The sequence below is a fragment of the Salarias fasciatus genome, chromosome 1 (genome assembly GCF_902148845.1).
Source record: "Salarias fasciatus chromosome 1, fSalaFa1.1, whole genome shotgun sequence".
In the NCBI taxonomy this organism is placed as follows: domain Eukaryota; kingdom Metazoa; phylum Chordata; class Actinopteri; order Blenniiformes; family Blenniidae; genus Salarias; species Salarias fasciatus.
In genome coordinates this window covers 17,119,052-17,134,451 of record NC_043745.1, presented here as the reverse complement: position 1 = coordinate 17,134,451, position 15,400 = coordinate 17,119,052, and the positions used below count along the sequence as shown (strand labels likewise).

The 15,400-nt window shown below is 40.5% G+C and overlaps 1 protein-coding gene across 1 annotated transcript in view; it reads right to left on the bottom strand.

The window, feature by feature from the left end:
* Window positions 1–15,400, bottom strand: part of ush2a (Usher syndrome 2A (autosomal recessive, mild)) — a 202,181-nt gene that overhangs the window by 37,899 nt on the left and 148,882 nt on the right. Inside the window, exons 64-67 of the mRNA XM_030094333.1 lie at window positions 15,005–15,202; window positions 14,715–14,869; window positions 8,355–8,553; window positions 932–1,039 (exon numbers count right to left, since the gene is read on the bottom strand). Of these exons, the coding sequence (XP_029950193.1) occupies window positions 932–1,039; window positions 8,355–8,553; window positions 14,715–14,869; window positions 15,005–15,202 (660 nt within the window). The remainder of the gene's footprint in view (window positions 1–931; window positions 1,040–8,354; window positions 8,554–14,714; window positions 14,870–15,004; window positions 15,203–15,400) is intronic.

Below are 15,400 nucleotides of genomic sequence, written 5' to 3'. Positions count from 1 at the left end.
GTGGAAGTTCTTTTAAGGAATCATTTAATCATTATTTTGATATTTAAAGAATCATAAGTAGTCAAATATTTGACTGTTTACTGGCCTGGAGGACAATTTATTTGAAAGAAATCTGTTTATAAATACATGAAAGCAAATTCATTCAAGTCACAAAGAATAATGTTTCATGAAGGGAACGTTATGGCATTAAAAATAAAATGAGCAGTGACAGGATGCTGAGGTATGTTGAAGGGCCGTGCATTGAAAAGGAATGGGTTCAAAAGTGCACAATAGAAAAATATGAATGAGTGTTTTAAGTAAAGGAAACATTTACAGTAGAAAAAGTCAAGTTCATATGCTGTGGAGTAACATGTGAAACAGGTTTGAAGAAGACCAGGATGGAAATGAGGAGCAGCACGAGATCATCAACACGGATGTTAAAGGGAAAGGTGAGTGCAGAGGGGAAAAAAGACAAGTGAGATGAGGTAAACAAATAAGTGGCTGGAGAGTGGGGGATGATCCTAGGTCTTCATCGTTATCAATCCTTCACATAATTCAAGTCAGAAAACAACCAAACTTGTCATTCTCTTGTAGCCAACAGGATGAAGAAGAGGAGGAAAGCGAAAGGTGAAGGGTAGAGAGAGAGAGGAGCAAAATGAGGGGGAGGATTTAACAAGGAGAGGAGCAGTGAGAAGGGAAAACAGAAACGAGTTGATCGGAGAGGAGGAGGAGAGGAAATAACTAAAGAGAGTTTATGTGGTTATTATTCTGAATTCATGTTTTTTTTCTCATCATGTAGTGTGCTGTTGTTTTGCTTTTCTTCCAGCAATTACTTAAATCAAATATCGTGATATCTCTAAAAATATTTTACACATGATAACCTGCAAACATACACTATAATTATTAAAAAACAACAACAAAAAAAAGAAGTTGTTTTCATGTGTGGGCATACCAGAGGGGGAGGTCTGCAGAGTGTATTCAGTGACTGGCAAACTGGATCCACATCCGACAGCTGTACAGGCCACCAGCACAAAGGTGTACTCAGTGAACGGCTGCAAACCTGTAAAACAGAGTCATGTATAAATATGTGAAGAGGATCAAGAGTTGAACGTTAACAAGCACATGTCGGACACTTATTTTAACACCTTTTATCACTCTCACCTCATTGGACTGGTGAGCTTTTAAAAAAATAAAGAGGGAGTCGGGGGTGGAATCAGAAGAGCAGAGAACAAAACGAAAAACAGTAAGGTGAAAAATACTGGGGAAAAAAAAATCAAAGGGGGAGAAAAGGGAAAGGTTTGCGGGCCATATCACTGAATCTTTCCCTGTATTTTTTTCCACTCTCCCACCCTCTGTTCTTTCCACACTCTCTCCACGGATGGATCCATATCTGTCTGTGTTAAATTATGCATGCCATAACTCAATAATGAAACAACGTAAAGATGGGCAGCCGCGGAACTGACACGGGATAGGACCGGTCCAACGCTGTAATGTCATCAGCTTTTGATCTATGATAATTATGATACCTCTGTATGCGTTTAAGCTACACTGTCCAGACATGATTTATTTATAGGCACCCACTATGCAGTCTAAAAGAAATCACAGTGATCCTATAAATGCAACCACAGGAAATCAGTTTTTCAAATGACATTTAATACTGGAAGTTGCTCAAAATCTAACATTTGCCTAAACAAAGTTACTGCTTCTGGTTACTGGAAGCTCCTCTCTCTCGCCGTCTCTCTCCGGCTTTCTCGCTCTCGCTCTCTCTGAGATATATTTCCTGCTCGCTCCTGATCGTATGGTGGACGTATGAGGATGAATGCAAATCCACTTGGGGGTTGACTGGATGTTTTATGGTCATTCACTTAGCTGACAGCGTACAACAGCTTGCAAATCAAATTCAAAGGAAAATGAAAGAACTACAATGACTTTGTTTCAAAAGGATGACAGCATAATGTAGTGTTCTGAATTCTTTATTTCTGCATTAAATCCGTAGGATGTTAGAGGAAGAAAGTGTAAATTTTCTGATATTAAAAATAAAAATCTAGTGGGTCAGTTTTCTGGGGACCTTTTAGATTATAACATATTTTCAATAAAAAAATGCAACTAAAGAAAATTATTTTCTTAACAAAATGACTATTTTTTTCTAACAAGATAGCTTGATGCTGGTGTGCCAATAAAGCCTATTGAGAGTTGAGGACATGCAAACACACAAGTATATTATAAAAGCCCTACTCCTTGAAAAACTGACATTTTATGCACAAATCAAATAAATCTCCTTTTGTTATAATTAAACTGATAATCAAAAATACCCATTGCTGTCTCCAGCTGTGTGTATTAAGGACATGGAGAGGGAAACCCTACTGTGTGTCTCAGCTGTTGAAGGCACTGTGGTACCCACATACAGCAGATAACATGTGCACGCACACGCACATGCACGCACACGCACACGCACACACACACACACACACACACACACACACACACACACACACACACACACACACACACAAGCACGGCGGAACGCTTCACCACGTCTTGCTCACGTCTCTTTCTGCTGCTTAGCCTGCTTAACATGCCTCGCAGCCGACCATGCTTAACCCAACCTCTGATCAATGTGTGTGTGTGTGCGTGTGTGTGTGTGTGTGTGTGTGTGAATGTTCTCACAATGCTGGCCTGTGTTTGGGTTAAATAAAGAAAATCTGCCAGCCATAGGAAAGTACCAGGGTTTGACGCGTAAGGCTCTGTTACACTATTTAACTGTGCAACTAAGCGTGTGCATATGCATGTGTGCACTCTACCAGAGTAAATGATATCTACACTCCTGTGATGGAGATTATTTTAACACTGAAGAAAGCACAAACCCAGTGCTACATTTTCCTCTACAGACACACACACACACTGTGTCACTGCAGAGGACAGAGAAAGTGGACACACACATGTGTTGTGTGATGTTTACGAGGGACCACAAGTTGTGAACTTCATGTTATAATAAAGACGAGGCAATTGCTTCAGAGATAATAAAATTAGATGAGATCTGTGCACGTAAACAAAATAATCAAAAAGCTTTGAAGCATCTACTAATTACAGCGCACGCTCGTGTCCGGAAGCAGAGCGGACTGATCAGAGCTGGAAAATTTATCAACTCAACCTGAAAGGAGAAAACACTACAAGGCCAAGCTTTACCTGATTTTTTCCCCCCTAATATTTAATATAAACCAAAATAAGCATAACTACACTCATTAACTACATGTGCATGTGCAGATGTGCGCAAACACACACGAGGATGCCTTTGATAGTTCTGTTCAAGAATGAAAATGAAAAGTCAGCCTAAAGAGGGCAGTGTTGGTCTGCTAGAGAAACGGCACAATGTCCGTCTCTCCGAGCGCGGGTGCAAGGAGTGTGTTTGCGTGTGCGCCTACCTGTATGTGTGTGCGCGTGTGTACGCACACGCACACACACACTTGTGTGCTTATATGCTTGATTATGGAAAGACAGAGGAAGCTTCAATCATTTTAACAGTGATCACCGGGAAGTGAAAAACGGGTGGAGGGGGTTTCTGATGTGAGCGGCCAGCGGCTCACTAACACTGAGTGAGACAAGGCTGTAACTGTCACCGCGTGAGCCGGACACACCGGAGATCCCTGTGTTTGTGTAAGACACCGAGAGAAACACAGACACCCAGACTTTGGCAGTAGGACAGAGCAGAGAGTTGGTGCTCACATCCAAGCAGAGCCTCAAAGAGAGAGAGAGAGAGAGAGAGAGAGAGAGAGAGAGAACGCCTAAGAGGAAAAAAAAAGAGAGCAAATGACAGGACTGAGAGACTGTTATGCTTTTAACCACATGTGTGTGTTGTAGTAAAAATAACTGATTTAAAATGGCATTTTATTGACAGGTTGCCATTCCCTGTTTGCATTAGAGAATATGAGAGGATGATGGGTACAGGCCACAATACCAGGCCTGCCACCTGATACAGAGAGAGAGAGAGAGAGAGAGAGAGAGAGAGAGAGAGAGAGAGAGAGAGAGAGAGAGAGAGAGAGAGAGAGAGAGAGAGAGAGAGAGAGAGAGAGAGAGAGAGAGGGGAGGAAACACAAGCCAGGACATTAAAAAAAGAAACAGAGAAAGCAAGAGAGTTGTGAAGTGATGACGTCTGAGGTAAGGAGAGAAGAAACTTGGGAGAGAACAACAAAAATAGTTTTTGTTTTGTTTGCCGAGACACCGAGAAAAACACATGAAGCGTCGACGCTAAAAAAGCCGGAAAAATAATAGAAAAAAACCCAAAACAAAACAGTGAAAGATGGATGAAAGAGAGAGAAAAGAGCTTTGATAACACCTCTCTTAAATAATTAAGAGTTTGACTTCCTGTCTGTGGCTCCCTAATGCAGAGACCGTCTGGGGTGGAACAATCAGATCAGGTTCACGCACGCATGCGTACGTGCGTACACACACACACACGCACATGCACACCCACAGGCACACGCACTCGCCCACACACACACACCTCAATGGCTTAAAGGGACATTATGCTGACATATATTTTTTAAATTCAATAATTGACGTCAATACAATAACGACACGCACACACAGACAATTCACCTCAGTAAGACAGTGCATTGACTTTACACTGCTCTGAACACACACCTATAAACAGAAAGCCACATTCATACAGAGTCACAAGAAAAAGAAAATACATTGGGAAGACGGTAAGAGATCCAGAAAATCTGTATTTGAAATGAAAGTTTCACGAGTCCCCCCTTATGATAGCAATTACTTTTCTAACAATAATTTTGATGGAACAAAAATTAACAAATTAAAACTGTAAAAGAAATTTTGTAATACACCACTGTAATGCTTCAATTTTCCCCCCTTTGCTTTTCTTTTAACCTGATGTGGAGTTTCATAGAAATTGATATTGCTAAGTAAATTTTAGTGTGCACTCATTTGGCTTGATTACAATTAGATGAGTGCTATTGACTATATTTTTGCTGACTCAAAGGAGGACAAAATAAAAACAGCTCATCGCGTCTGTGGAGTCTCCTGCAGTGTGTCAGTAATCCATGCTTTTTCCCTCTCTTATAAAAAAACAACAGAAAAAGGATGAGGCCTAAACAGGCCATTTTTGGAAACAGGTTCATGACTGATGCATGAGAGGAAGGATCTCGTCGATCTCATTGTCTCCTCTTCTCAAGCCTACATGGCTCCACCTCGATCACAGAGCAGTTAGAGCGCGGAGAAACACATTAATAAATAAAAGAACATACTCTATTCCCTGCTGTTCTGAATTAATAACGAGCCTACAAAACACCAATTAAACACATGATTAATGCCATAATCTATATAATTGCAGGCAATAACTCATTGGGAGCTAATGATGGCAATACTTAATATCGATTCACATGGGGTGTCTTTGTACAGTAGTACTTAATTCTTCCTGTGAAGTGTCACTTTTCAGAACTGTTAAAAATGCTATTAATTAGAGGCTGTTGCTTGCTTTTCCCACCGCAAACGGCTAATAAACAACAAACCGTGAGAGCCGATGTACATTTTTTCTTATATTTTGAAAGCGGGCTGTGAAGAAGTTGCTGCTTTCTGAATCAGTTCTCATTCTGACACTACAAGCAAGACAGCGCTTGGACTCACCTTTTAATATAAGATTCATTATAACAAAAAGCAATGCTCCACTCATAAGTCCTGACATAATTTTCTTTTTCTGGAAAGTTCTAGAGCAACAATCTGCACTAAATGTTAAATGCATTTATGGTGACGGAAGAGAACAAAAAATTAGAAAGCTATAATTTTATTGGTTTGTTATTAAAAAATAAATGGGCTTCAGTGATTTTTTTAGAACTCTCGCAGTGAGAATATCCTGGGTTTGAATTGAGGCTTGGGGTCTTTGCAAAAATGTTACTGCAAACCCACACAAAGTGATTTTGGTTGAGAATACAAAATTAAAAAGAATCTTTGTTCTAGCAGATATTTAGAGCATCAAATAAGTTAGACGGTAAATGTGTTTCTATCCTTTTTGAGAGCATGAGCTCATTGAAGTCTGTCTCCTGACAGTTTCAGAGGTGTGGAGGATATGAATAATGGGATATAAAACATTGAGTATGACAGAATAGCTCAGCAATTATTTCTATTCATATTTCACTAAAAACACTTTCAATCCTTCCATCTATCTTTTCATCAATCTATTTTCTTCCTCTGTTTCTTCATAACTGTTATCCAGTGGGCTTCTTACTTGCTAACAGGATTTTTCACTCTTCTTTTATGATCATTTACAGTTATATTCATGAAATAAAAACATTACTGTGCAAAAGTTTGAGGCAAAAAAAGCTACCTAGCAGCACTCAAAGCCACAATACCTTGCTCCAGGTAGGAATTGTATAAAGCAGTATAGAAATCAGGCGGTGTAGCTGCAGAGCATTAAAACTTTATAAGTAACTCAAACATTTTCATTAACATAATAAAAATGGGGAAATTTTGTATATTTTATATTGATTTGTATACAAATATTTCAAACTAAATATACTGAAAAACAGTAGAAAATGTGAACAAAGGTGATGCGAAAAATTTTAGGAAAAAGAAAAAAACTGAAGTCTGTTTTCATAATTATCAACCTCACACAGTAAGCAACTGTAAAAATCTCACTGGGGCATTTCAGGCCTTTCTGAACTGCAATGTACAGAATACAAACTAAAACTAGAATCATTTCTAATCATTTGCTGCGATGAAAGATTCTGCTTCAGTTACTGCGCTGTCAAAATGCTGCGCTCGATACATTAAGACCAGGCGTCTGAAGTGAGACGGAGCTCTGAAAAGTGCGGAAACAAAGAGAGAAAGGGGAGAGATAAAGGGGGAGAGACGTGCCGCCCCAGTCGTGGTTTTGGCTGTGCAGGCATGGTTTTCCAGGGTCTCACAGGGGGACGGAGGGAATTTCACACACACATGCTGGTTGCTTACACTGGCACATGGGGATGGTACAGTATTACAGCACATTACCATCTCTATTTGGCATTGTTTGCTTTGCCTCATGCCTACACATACAAACACACATGCACACGGCTCCTGACCATAAGAGCCAACCACAGGCACCATGGGAGTAGTCTATTGGCTACTGGCAGAGCCGACGCCTGGTCCGAGTCCAAGACAGAGCAGAGTGAAAGGCTGTGAGGGGAAAATGCTACTGAATTTCTGCTTCAAAAGATATCATCACTGGATTTTTCTTAGTACTAAAATTTAAAAGGAGGTAATGAAATCACATTTGGAACAGTGAACACAGAGAGTGAGCTTTTGAGGATGTGCACAGTGACATTATTCAGCCGATATATGTCTTTTGTCTCTGATACATTTGGTTTTAATGCAGACAGCTCACATTTGCTTGACAATGTTTCATGCAGATGTTTGTGTCTGCATGAGTAAGTGTGTCTGTGCTGTGACTGATGGCAGAGGGCCAACAACACTGGTCCTCCTCTGGGTAGATAAAACAAGACTCACAAATCACCCAGTCCTGACACCACGGTGTTCATGTGCAGATCTACAATATTAGGACGAGAGAAGCTGCCTGTTGTGTCCCTGCCTCACTTTCATCAGTTCAGTGGATACCACACTTTTCTGAAAGTATTTCACAGCTTGCATAGGCATGTACAGCTGCACTGTGTTTGGGAATGTGTTTCTCTGTGTTTTATGAATAACACAGGCTGAACTAAAGCAGAGAGAAACACAGAAGTCACTAAATCATGACTTTTTAATTGTTCTTCTCAGGTCTGAACTTGTGAGGAAATTTCGGATGCGGCCTCAACACTTTGGAATAGCCTCCTCGTTCATAACAGGACATGTGCCTCACCGTGTTTTCTTATGTCTAGAAAATACATTTATTCACTCATTCTTTCATTGCCTAGCTTATTTTTTTTTTTTCATTTTCATTTTTTTTTTCATTGCCTAGCTTATGTTAAAGTAAGAATAATTACTTTTATGTTTTAAATTCTCTAAATTGCATCTCTAAGATATCTTACTTTTTTATGTGAAATTGTTTTATCCAAAATGTGCATGTAGGCTTTACTGTCTTTATCTAATATTGCAGAGCCACTTTGATCGACTCCAGGTGTTTTTAAATCAACCGCATTAATACATTTACCTCGAAACTTGACTTGGAAATTATGCCATTATATTTTCAGAAGCCAGAAGTCAAAAAAAAAAAAAAAAAAAAAAAAAAAAAAGACAAGGCAAGACAGGGAGCGATGCTGCCTCGATTGGTCACAGGATGGGAAATGGATGGATGGATCATAATAGACATATGAGAAAACAGCACAAAGAGTGATATAAATAACTGAAGAAAAGATGGAAATGCCAACAGAATGGTCCGACATGTATATTACCAGTCACAGTGTAATTTCTGGCTCCATCGGTGACGGTAAATATGGTTCCAACCCCAGTCTGGTTGAGGAGGTATCGCTGTATGATGCCGTGGGGATGAGTGGGTTCAGACCAGCTCGTGTGGAGAGAGAAGGGGCTTACAGCTGTTACCACAGGAGGCTGCACGTCCTCTGGGACTCCCTGCACTGTCACCGCCACCACCTGAACACACACACACACACACACACACACACACACACACACACACACACACACACACACACACACACACACACACACACACACACACACACACACACACACACACACACACACACACACACACACACACACACACACACAGGGACATAAACAATAAGCATTGACACAAACATGAACACACGTGCAAACAAACCCCCCACTGAAGCACACTGAACATATAAAACATGCAGAGTCCAGAAAAATTCTAACTTATAAAAATATGGCCGACAACAGATGGATTTCTGCTCAGATCGTTTATTAACACAATTACCAAGAACATAACCCAGTAATATCTGGATTTAAATCCCGAGTTCCACTTTTCAAGGCAATAAAAACTGTGCTGACGCTAGATGAGGATGTCTTCTGGACAGCAGTGGACAGAAACATATTTTTATGCTGTAAAACATACCAAACAGCATTTTCCTTTAACAGAAATAATGAAGAAATAAAAAAAATGAAAACACCCTTAAATCATTCAGTCCGGCACCAACAACTTGAGAAATTAATAAGATGCAGAGCTTACGTTTGAAAACTCAATAATTCTCTGAAACACTTTTTTATTTTTTTCTTAACATCCAGACATGATGAACCAGTGGAAACAAAAATACCTCTAAGTGGTCTCACTTCAGTTAAAGTGAATTAATGCAATTCATATAAGTAGAATCCACAAGTAAAGTTTGTCCAAGAAAAAACTGTGACAGCAAAAACAACCAAACTGATAGATATATCAACGCCACTAAGACCGAGGAAATGATACAACGTGCAGAGATTTTACCCTCCGCATACGTCACCAGGAGGCGGAGACGGTGGGGAGCTTCATTTTCCACACAGTTCATATCTCAGCTGACATCAGCTAGACTATAGAGATCTCCTATAAAGGAACAGATACTGTACTCCATCAGGAAGCTGAAACAACCTTGCCCTCCTGATTAATTTGTACTGGTCCGCCACAGAGCGCCTCCTGACCTGCTGCCGCTCGGAGGGTGGCAGAGCTCTTCATGAACAGAACTCTCCCGCCCCTCAGAGACATTTGCCCTGGCCACCTACAAAAGAACACCCAGAACCCTTCACATCACCTGTTGTTGCTGCTGCTCTTCCGCATGAGATACCTCCACAGTCAGACTAAAGCCATCCAGTACCCCCTCCTACCAAACACACTCTCACACACGTTCACATTAGAACAGTCTCTTTTAAGGTGAGGTTTAAGGGATTCTGCTGATGATTTACCACAGTATGCCAAGGTGGGAATCCGAAAGATATATGATGACTTTCCATTATTTTCTGAACAGAAAACTGCGTTTTTCTATTAATTCACGTCCATATTTCTGCTTTACACAGATCTAACTGAAATCCCGGAGTGCCACCTGCAAGAAGAGCTGTGATTATGATAAACGTGTGGATTGGGATCAATAGCATTACAATCACTTCAACAAAAACAAAGAATACAACAAAACAAGAAATTCCTGTGTGAGTTACACCCATGCAAATGAAATATTACTGCCTTTTAGTACAGTGATCAGAGAGACCATCCTATTGTAAATTCATAGTGTGGAATTTGTGGGCCCCTGTGAATGCTGGGTGAATGTGGAGACCACAGAATCACCGGGCAATCTGCTGCTAATGGCAACAGGGATATCCTGCCTTAATAGACTGTCACTAGCACTTCCACCACCTGTCCCACACAGCGCTATGCAATTAGAGCACTGCTACTACAACTAAGGAGACACGCGAGCACGTGCACAGATCAACACGCACATGTACATGCAGGTAAACACACGCAAACGCAACAAGGAACAAGAGAGGAAATGGCAAAAGGAGGCAGAGAAGAAGAACGTAAGCTATCAATCAGTGGGCGCTTCATTGTGCTGTCAACTCAAATGTCTGTCAACATTTTGCTCAGATGTAAAGAAAATAAAAGCCAGACGTCCACCTGCTGTATGTAAGTGTGTCCCAGATAAACGGAACTGAGCTCCGAGTTACAGAGTTACTGACAGTTCCTCAGCACATGACTCCACGTTCACTCCAGATAATCTTAGCGTCTTTAAATCTCTAACTTTTCCCCAATGTAAAGATAAAAAAAACAGAAGTATGGCTCATTTAAAGCTTCATTCCACTCTTGCTACAACATAGAAAAGAATGGGAACACACAGGGCCAGAGAGGAACGGGATTGTGAAACACACGCACACACACACACGGGAGTGTGGACACCAGGTGACAGGTCACATCCTTGTGCTTGGATGTTAGTGTGTGTGTTTGTGTGGTGTGTGTGCAAGGATGAAACAGGTTAAGAGAGGGGAGACAACAGTTGGGAGAACCTGGGAAGTGTGGCGTTACAATCAGGGGAATGACAGGATACAAATAGTGGGAAGAACAGGACGAAAGGATTCCAAGACAGGGGAGGACCAATCGTTCTTCCTCTCGCTCTAAGTGACCAACCGTATTAGATCAGCACCTTCTGTTGTCACGGCAGGTGTGCGTTTGTGTGTACGTTTGTGTGTACCTGCATTTCTTTGTCTGTGCTTGTGCGTGTGTGTGTGTGTGTGTGTTCGAGTGGGGCTGATGCCAGGTAATTGCAGTGGTGTATTAGGTTAGCCGAAGTTATCCCATAATTGGGACTGTTTGGCCAATTTTCACCGGTGTACAAACTAATCCAACTCACTCCTCCTCTTTTCTCTGCTGGGAATGTGCACGGTTGTTTGTTTGTGTGTGTGTGTGGGAAAGAGAGACAGACAGACAGAGAGAGAGAGGAACAGAAATTAAGTGTGTGGAGTGAGGGTATGTGATACATGTGCAGGGTTAAATAGATAAGGTTTGGAGCACAGGATGCTGCTTGTTAATCATGCAATACCTTTGTAGTGGATAAAAACAGTTGCAGAACTGATATCTGTCTTCGTCCTACTCCCCGAGGCGGCTCTTAGCTTTACTGTTAGCCAAGGTTCGCCTCCATTCATTGAACCAAATTTTTAGTTGCAGTCACAAAATTAATATTTTCTTATTTTCATAAACGCTATCTACATGTTGGTAGTTAATTTCAGCTGTTTCTTGCTGGTCCTTCTCATCATCGTACTGCAAATATCTGAGTGTTAATTCATTTGACGTCAGCAAATGATGCGCTACGACTACTGTTACCCCACCATGACAGATTTTATTAAAAAAAAAAAAAAAAAAAACTACAATAAATTCTCTGGATTATTAGAAATCTTGAGGAGTACATTAAAACCTCTTATCAAGTTTTATCAATAACTGGATGAAATTACATCTGTGAATGAAGTGTTCCATCAAAGAGAGCATAGTGTAATCTTTTTACCATGTTTTCCTCTGCTTGAAACTCCAGTAAGCTTCCAGCTCGTCTTTTAGTTCCATATCCATCCATCCATCCATCCATCCATCCATCCATCCATCCATCCATCCATCCACCCTTCTTTATCAGACTAATGGTGAAACAAAGTGTTTCTTTGGTTTATAGGTTAAAGAGAATTGACTAAGGTCCCATACACAGAAAAGAAAAAGAACTGATTATAAAAGATATTTTTTTTCTAATTTGTGGTCATATGTGGGAGGTCTTTGCCTCATTGTCATTTAAAATCCTGGGTTTATTTCTGTTCTACACAACATTGACTTTGACAGTGAGCCTGTGCCACGGAGTGACATTCCACTCAACCTGTGGTGGTTTTAACGATACAGGCTGAAAGAGTCGATTCACATCAGGATTTTGGACAGAGGATTTCAGATAAGGAGCAGTGACAAGAAGTGTTTTGTTTTACTACTGGAAAAGACAGACTTTTTCAGCTTTTTTTTCAGACAGAATATTGTCCAATGATTCAGGCAATCTGGGATCTCTAGTCGTCACTTTTAGTGTTTTGTTGTCAGTCCTTTCACCACACGTCCTCCATCCTTTTCAACTACTGCACACAACTTTTGTTACTTTCGCCACTGAAATGAAGGCGCTAAAAAAAAATCATGTAAAATCTGGGGTCTCATTCTGAAGAGATGTCACCCCGAGGAGTCAAATGAAAAGAGTGAGAATCTGGAGATGTTGAGAATGGACATGTGTCGACTGTTCACACAAAGTCTCTCGATTGGCTCAGGTAAAACTCTAAAACACAAGAAAATAAACACAAGTGGCCATGTGGTCCCAATCTCTTGATTGGTGTTGCTTCTGTCCATTTTAAAATATGGCTATCTATAAATATGTACATGTTATTTAAATTCAAATTACTTGTCAATTACAGTTGTACATTATGTAATGTCATTTGTGATAAAGTGCTACTACTGTGAACAAATAGATTTTCTGTCTTCCCTGCCATTGTTCTACAAATGTGCTTAATAGCACAATATTCCATCTGACATCCACATCAACCCCTCAAAACCAGCTCCATGCCTCCGTCTGACCTGTTCTGCTTAATCCACATCTCCAGCAACACAATTACTTTCTTCCTCTTTACTTAAAAATTATGCTCATCAAAATAATGAGATGTTAAATTAGCTTTGAAAAAAGCCAGAAAGACAGTTTTCAACATGAGCTTTCATCATCGCTAAGCCGCAGAAATTAATTGTTGTGGTAATATCAGCTCAGCTACAGCCAGAGAGATAGCAGAGGGAGTTCTGTGTGAAGGTATTATGGGCGTTATCACAAACATCAGGTAGGCTCAGCAAATCCAGAGCCTTTCATACACGAGCAGAGTGGAAACAAGGCTAAATAACAACTTGTTCTAGCACCGGGAACAGTGCAGAGTTCACATGACGAGGACGCGTGAAATACTCTTAATTCTTCACAGCAGAGGTCAGACAGGATTGAAAGCGTTAAAATATCAATTAACAGAAAAACTGTGCTCCAGCGTTGCTAACAATGATCAGAAATCAGCATTTGGCCTTTCGGGTGGTCTTTGGAGAGTGACAGGGTGTTTAGCTGAAAGGCTGCCGGCCAAACAAGGGATCAGATGAGTGGCCAGCTGCTGAAGAGCAATGCTGGATTGCAGTAAAGCTGTTTCACAAATGAATGAAGTGAGGAGGCCGCATGTTCGGGCAAGTTCTCCTTCAGACCAAATACAAAAAGAATTTTTTTCTATAGAGTTTCACAATAAAAAAAAAAGAAGAGATTTCAGAGCCTGATGTCTCTGTCACATATTGAATTGATAACCAACAATGTAGCATCTGGTATGTTTTGATCTATCAAATGCAAAACGAATATTTCCATTAATAAACTTGTCTCTTTCAGAGACACCACACACACAACAGATTTTAGTTTTTTAAACTGTTCAATAGTTCATTGAAGTTAAGGCCATGTTTTGAAGACTCATTAGATAATCGTCCGGTGGAATAATGCAGTCATCAAAATGGGATGCTGCAGAGCAGAATGGCTTCAGAAAAAAAATGCATGCGTTTGTGTGGAAGGGCGTTTTTAAAAGAAAAATTGTTTTTTTTAATAAGAACCTAACTATGTTTGTTGATTCACATTATAAGGCACTGTTGTCCACATGAAGTCAAAAAGAAGCCCCAATAAAATAAAGTAAAATTACAAAAAAAAAAAATCAACTCACAGCTCAAAAAGTTACTTAATGTAAATTGACTGAGTAAGTTTCAGGTAAATGAAATAAAATATTCCCGAATAGAAGAAAAACAATTTGTGTGTGTGAGTGTTTGTATTGCTCTTCTAAATACTGAAAGAACGGTAGAATACCATGTAGACTTGTGGGGACCTGATTCACATGTACCTGAAGGGTTCAGATGTGGCTTTAGCGCTGAGAATAAAATCAATATAAAAAAAAAATTGAGGTTAAGGTTATGAACTCAGTTGTGAAGGTTAAAGTCAGGAGCTCCTAAACGCATTATGTTAATAGGAAGGCCCCTCAAACATGAAGCTGTGTGTGTGTGTGTGTGTGTGTGTGTGTGTGTGTGTGTGTGTGTGTGTGTGTGTGTGTGTGTGTGTGTTTTAATTTTTTTTTCAGCCATAAATTGTTGTTTTTCTCTGTCACTGATACAGTGATGTCCAGACGTATATAAGCACTAGTTTTATTAAAGATTTTTTTCGTTTGTTTTTCTGTTTACACGGCAGGTTATCCCGAGGTGAAAAAAAAAAGAACAAAAAAAATCAGTGAGAGTAATGCACATGCAGGCTCACCTGTGTACTGTCTGTACAGCCGGCCCGGTTACACACTCTCAGCTGGTAGCTGTACTCGTGAAAAGGCCTGATCCCACCAACATCAGTGAAGCTATTTTCATCACCACGGTAACGCTCATGCCCATCCCGAAGCACGACATAGTGGCTGATCTCCCCTAGATAAACGGACAAGAGTTTTACTTGATGAGCAGTCACATTATTTCAAACATGTTTTCCTCTCTTTCCACAGTAATAACTGAAACCCCTTTGACCTTTAGCTGGATCACATTCAGGAGGGGAGACACGCTCACCGTTGGGCCTGGCAGGAGCCTGCCATTGCAGCTGGATGATGTCATCCCGTTCGCCCACGCGGCTCCAGTGGGGCGGTGCCACTCCCCACGGTTTGTCCTGGCTGGTTGTCACCGCCGTAACGTTGCTGGAGCCTCGGCCGAAGCTGTTCCAGCCCGTCACCCTGTACTCATAGGTGGTGAAGGGCTCCAAGCCAGGGTCTGATTCAGAGTGGGAGGGAAGGAACAGAACGGATTAGCAAAGGAAAGAGGAATACATTCTTTGTTATTCTTAATTCTCAAATAGAAAAGGACAAAAAAAAGTTTTGAATGTAAATAGAATCAAACACTTTTGTTCACTGAACTCAGACCAGACTGTGGGGCACACGTTATTGAAAAATGACTGTGCTTCCTTACGAA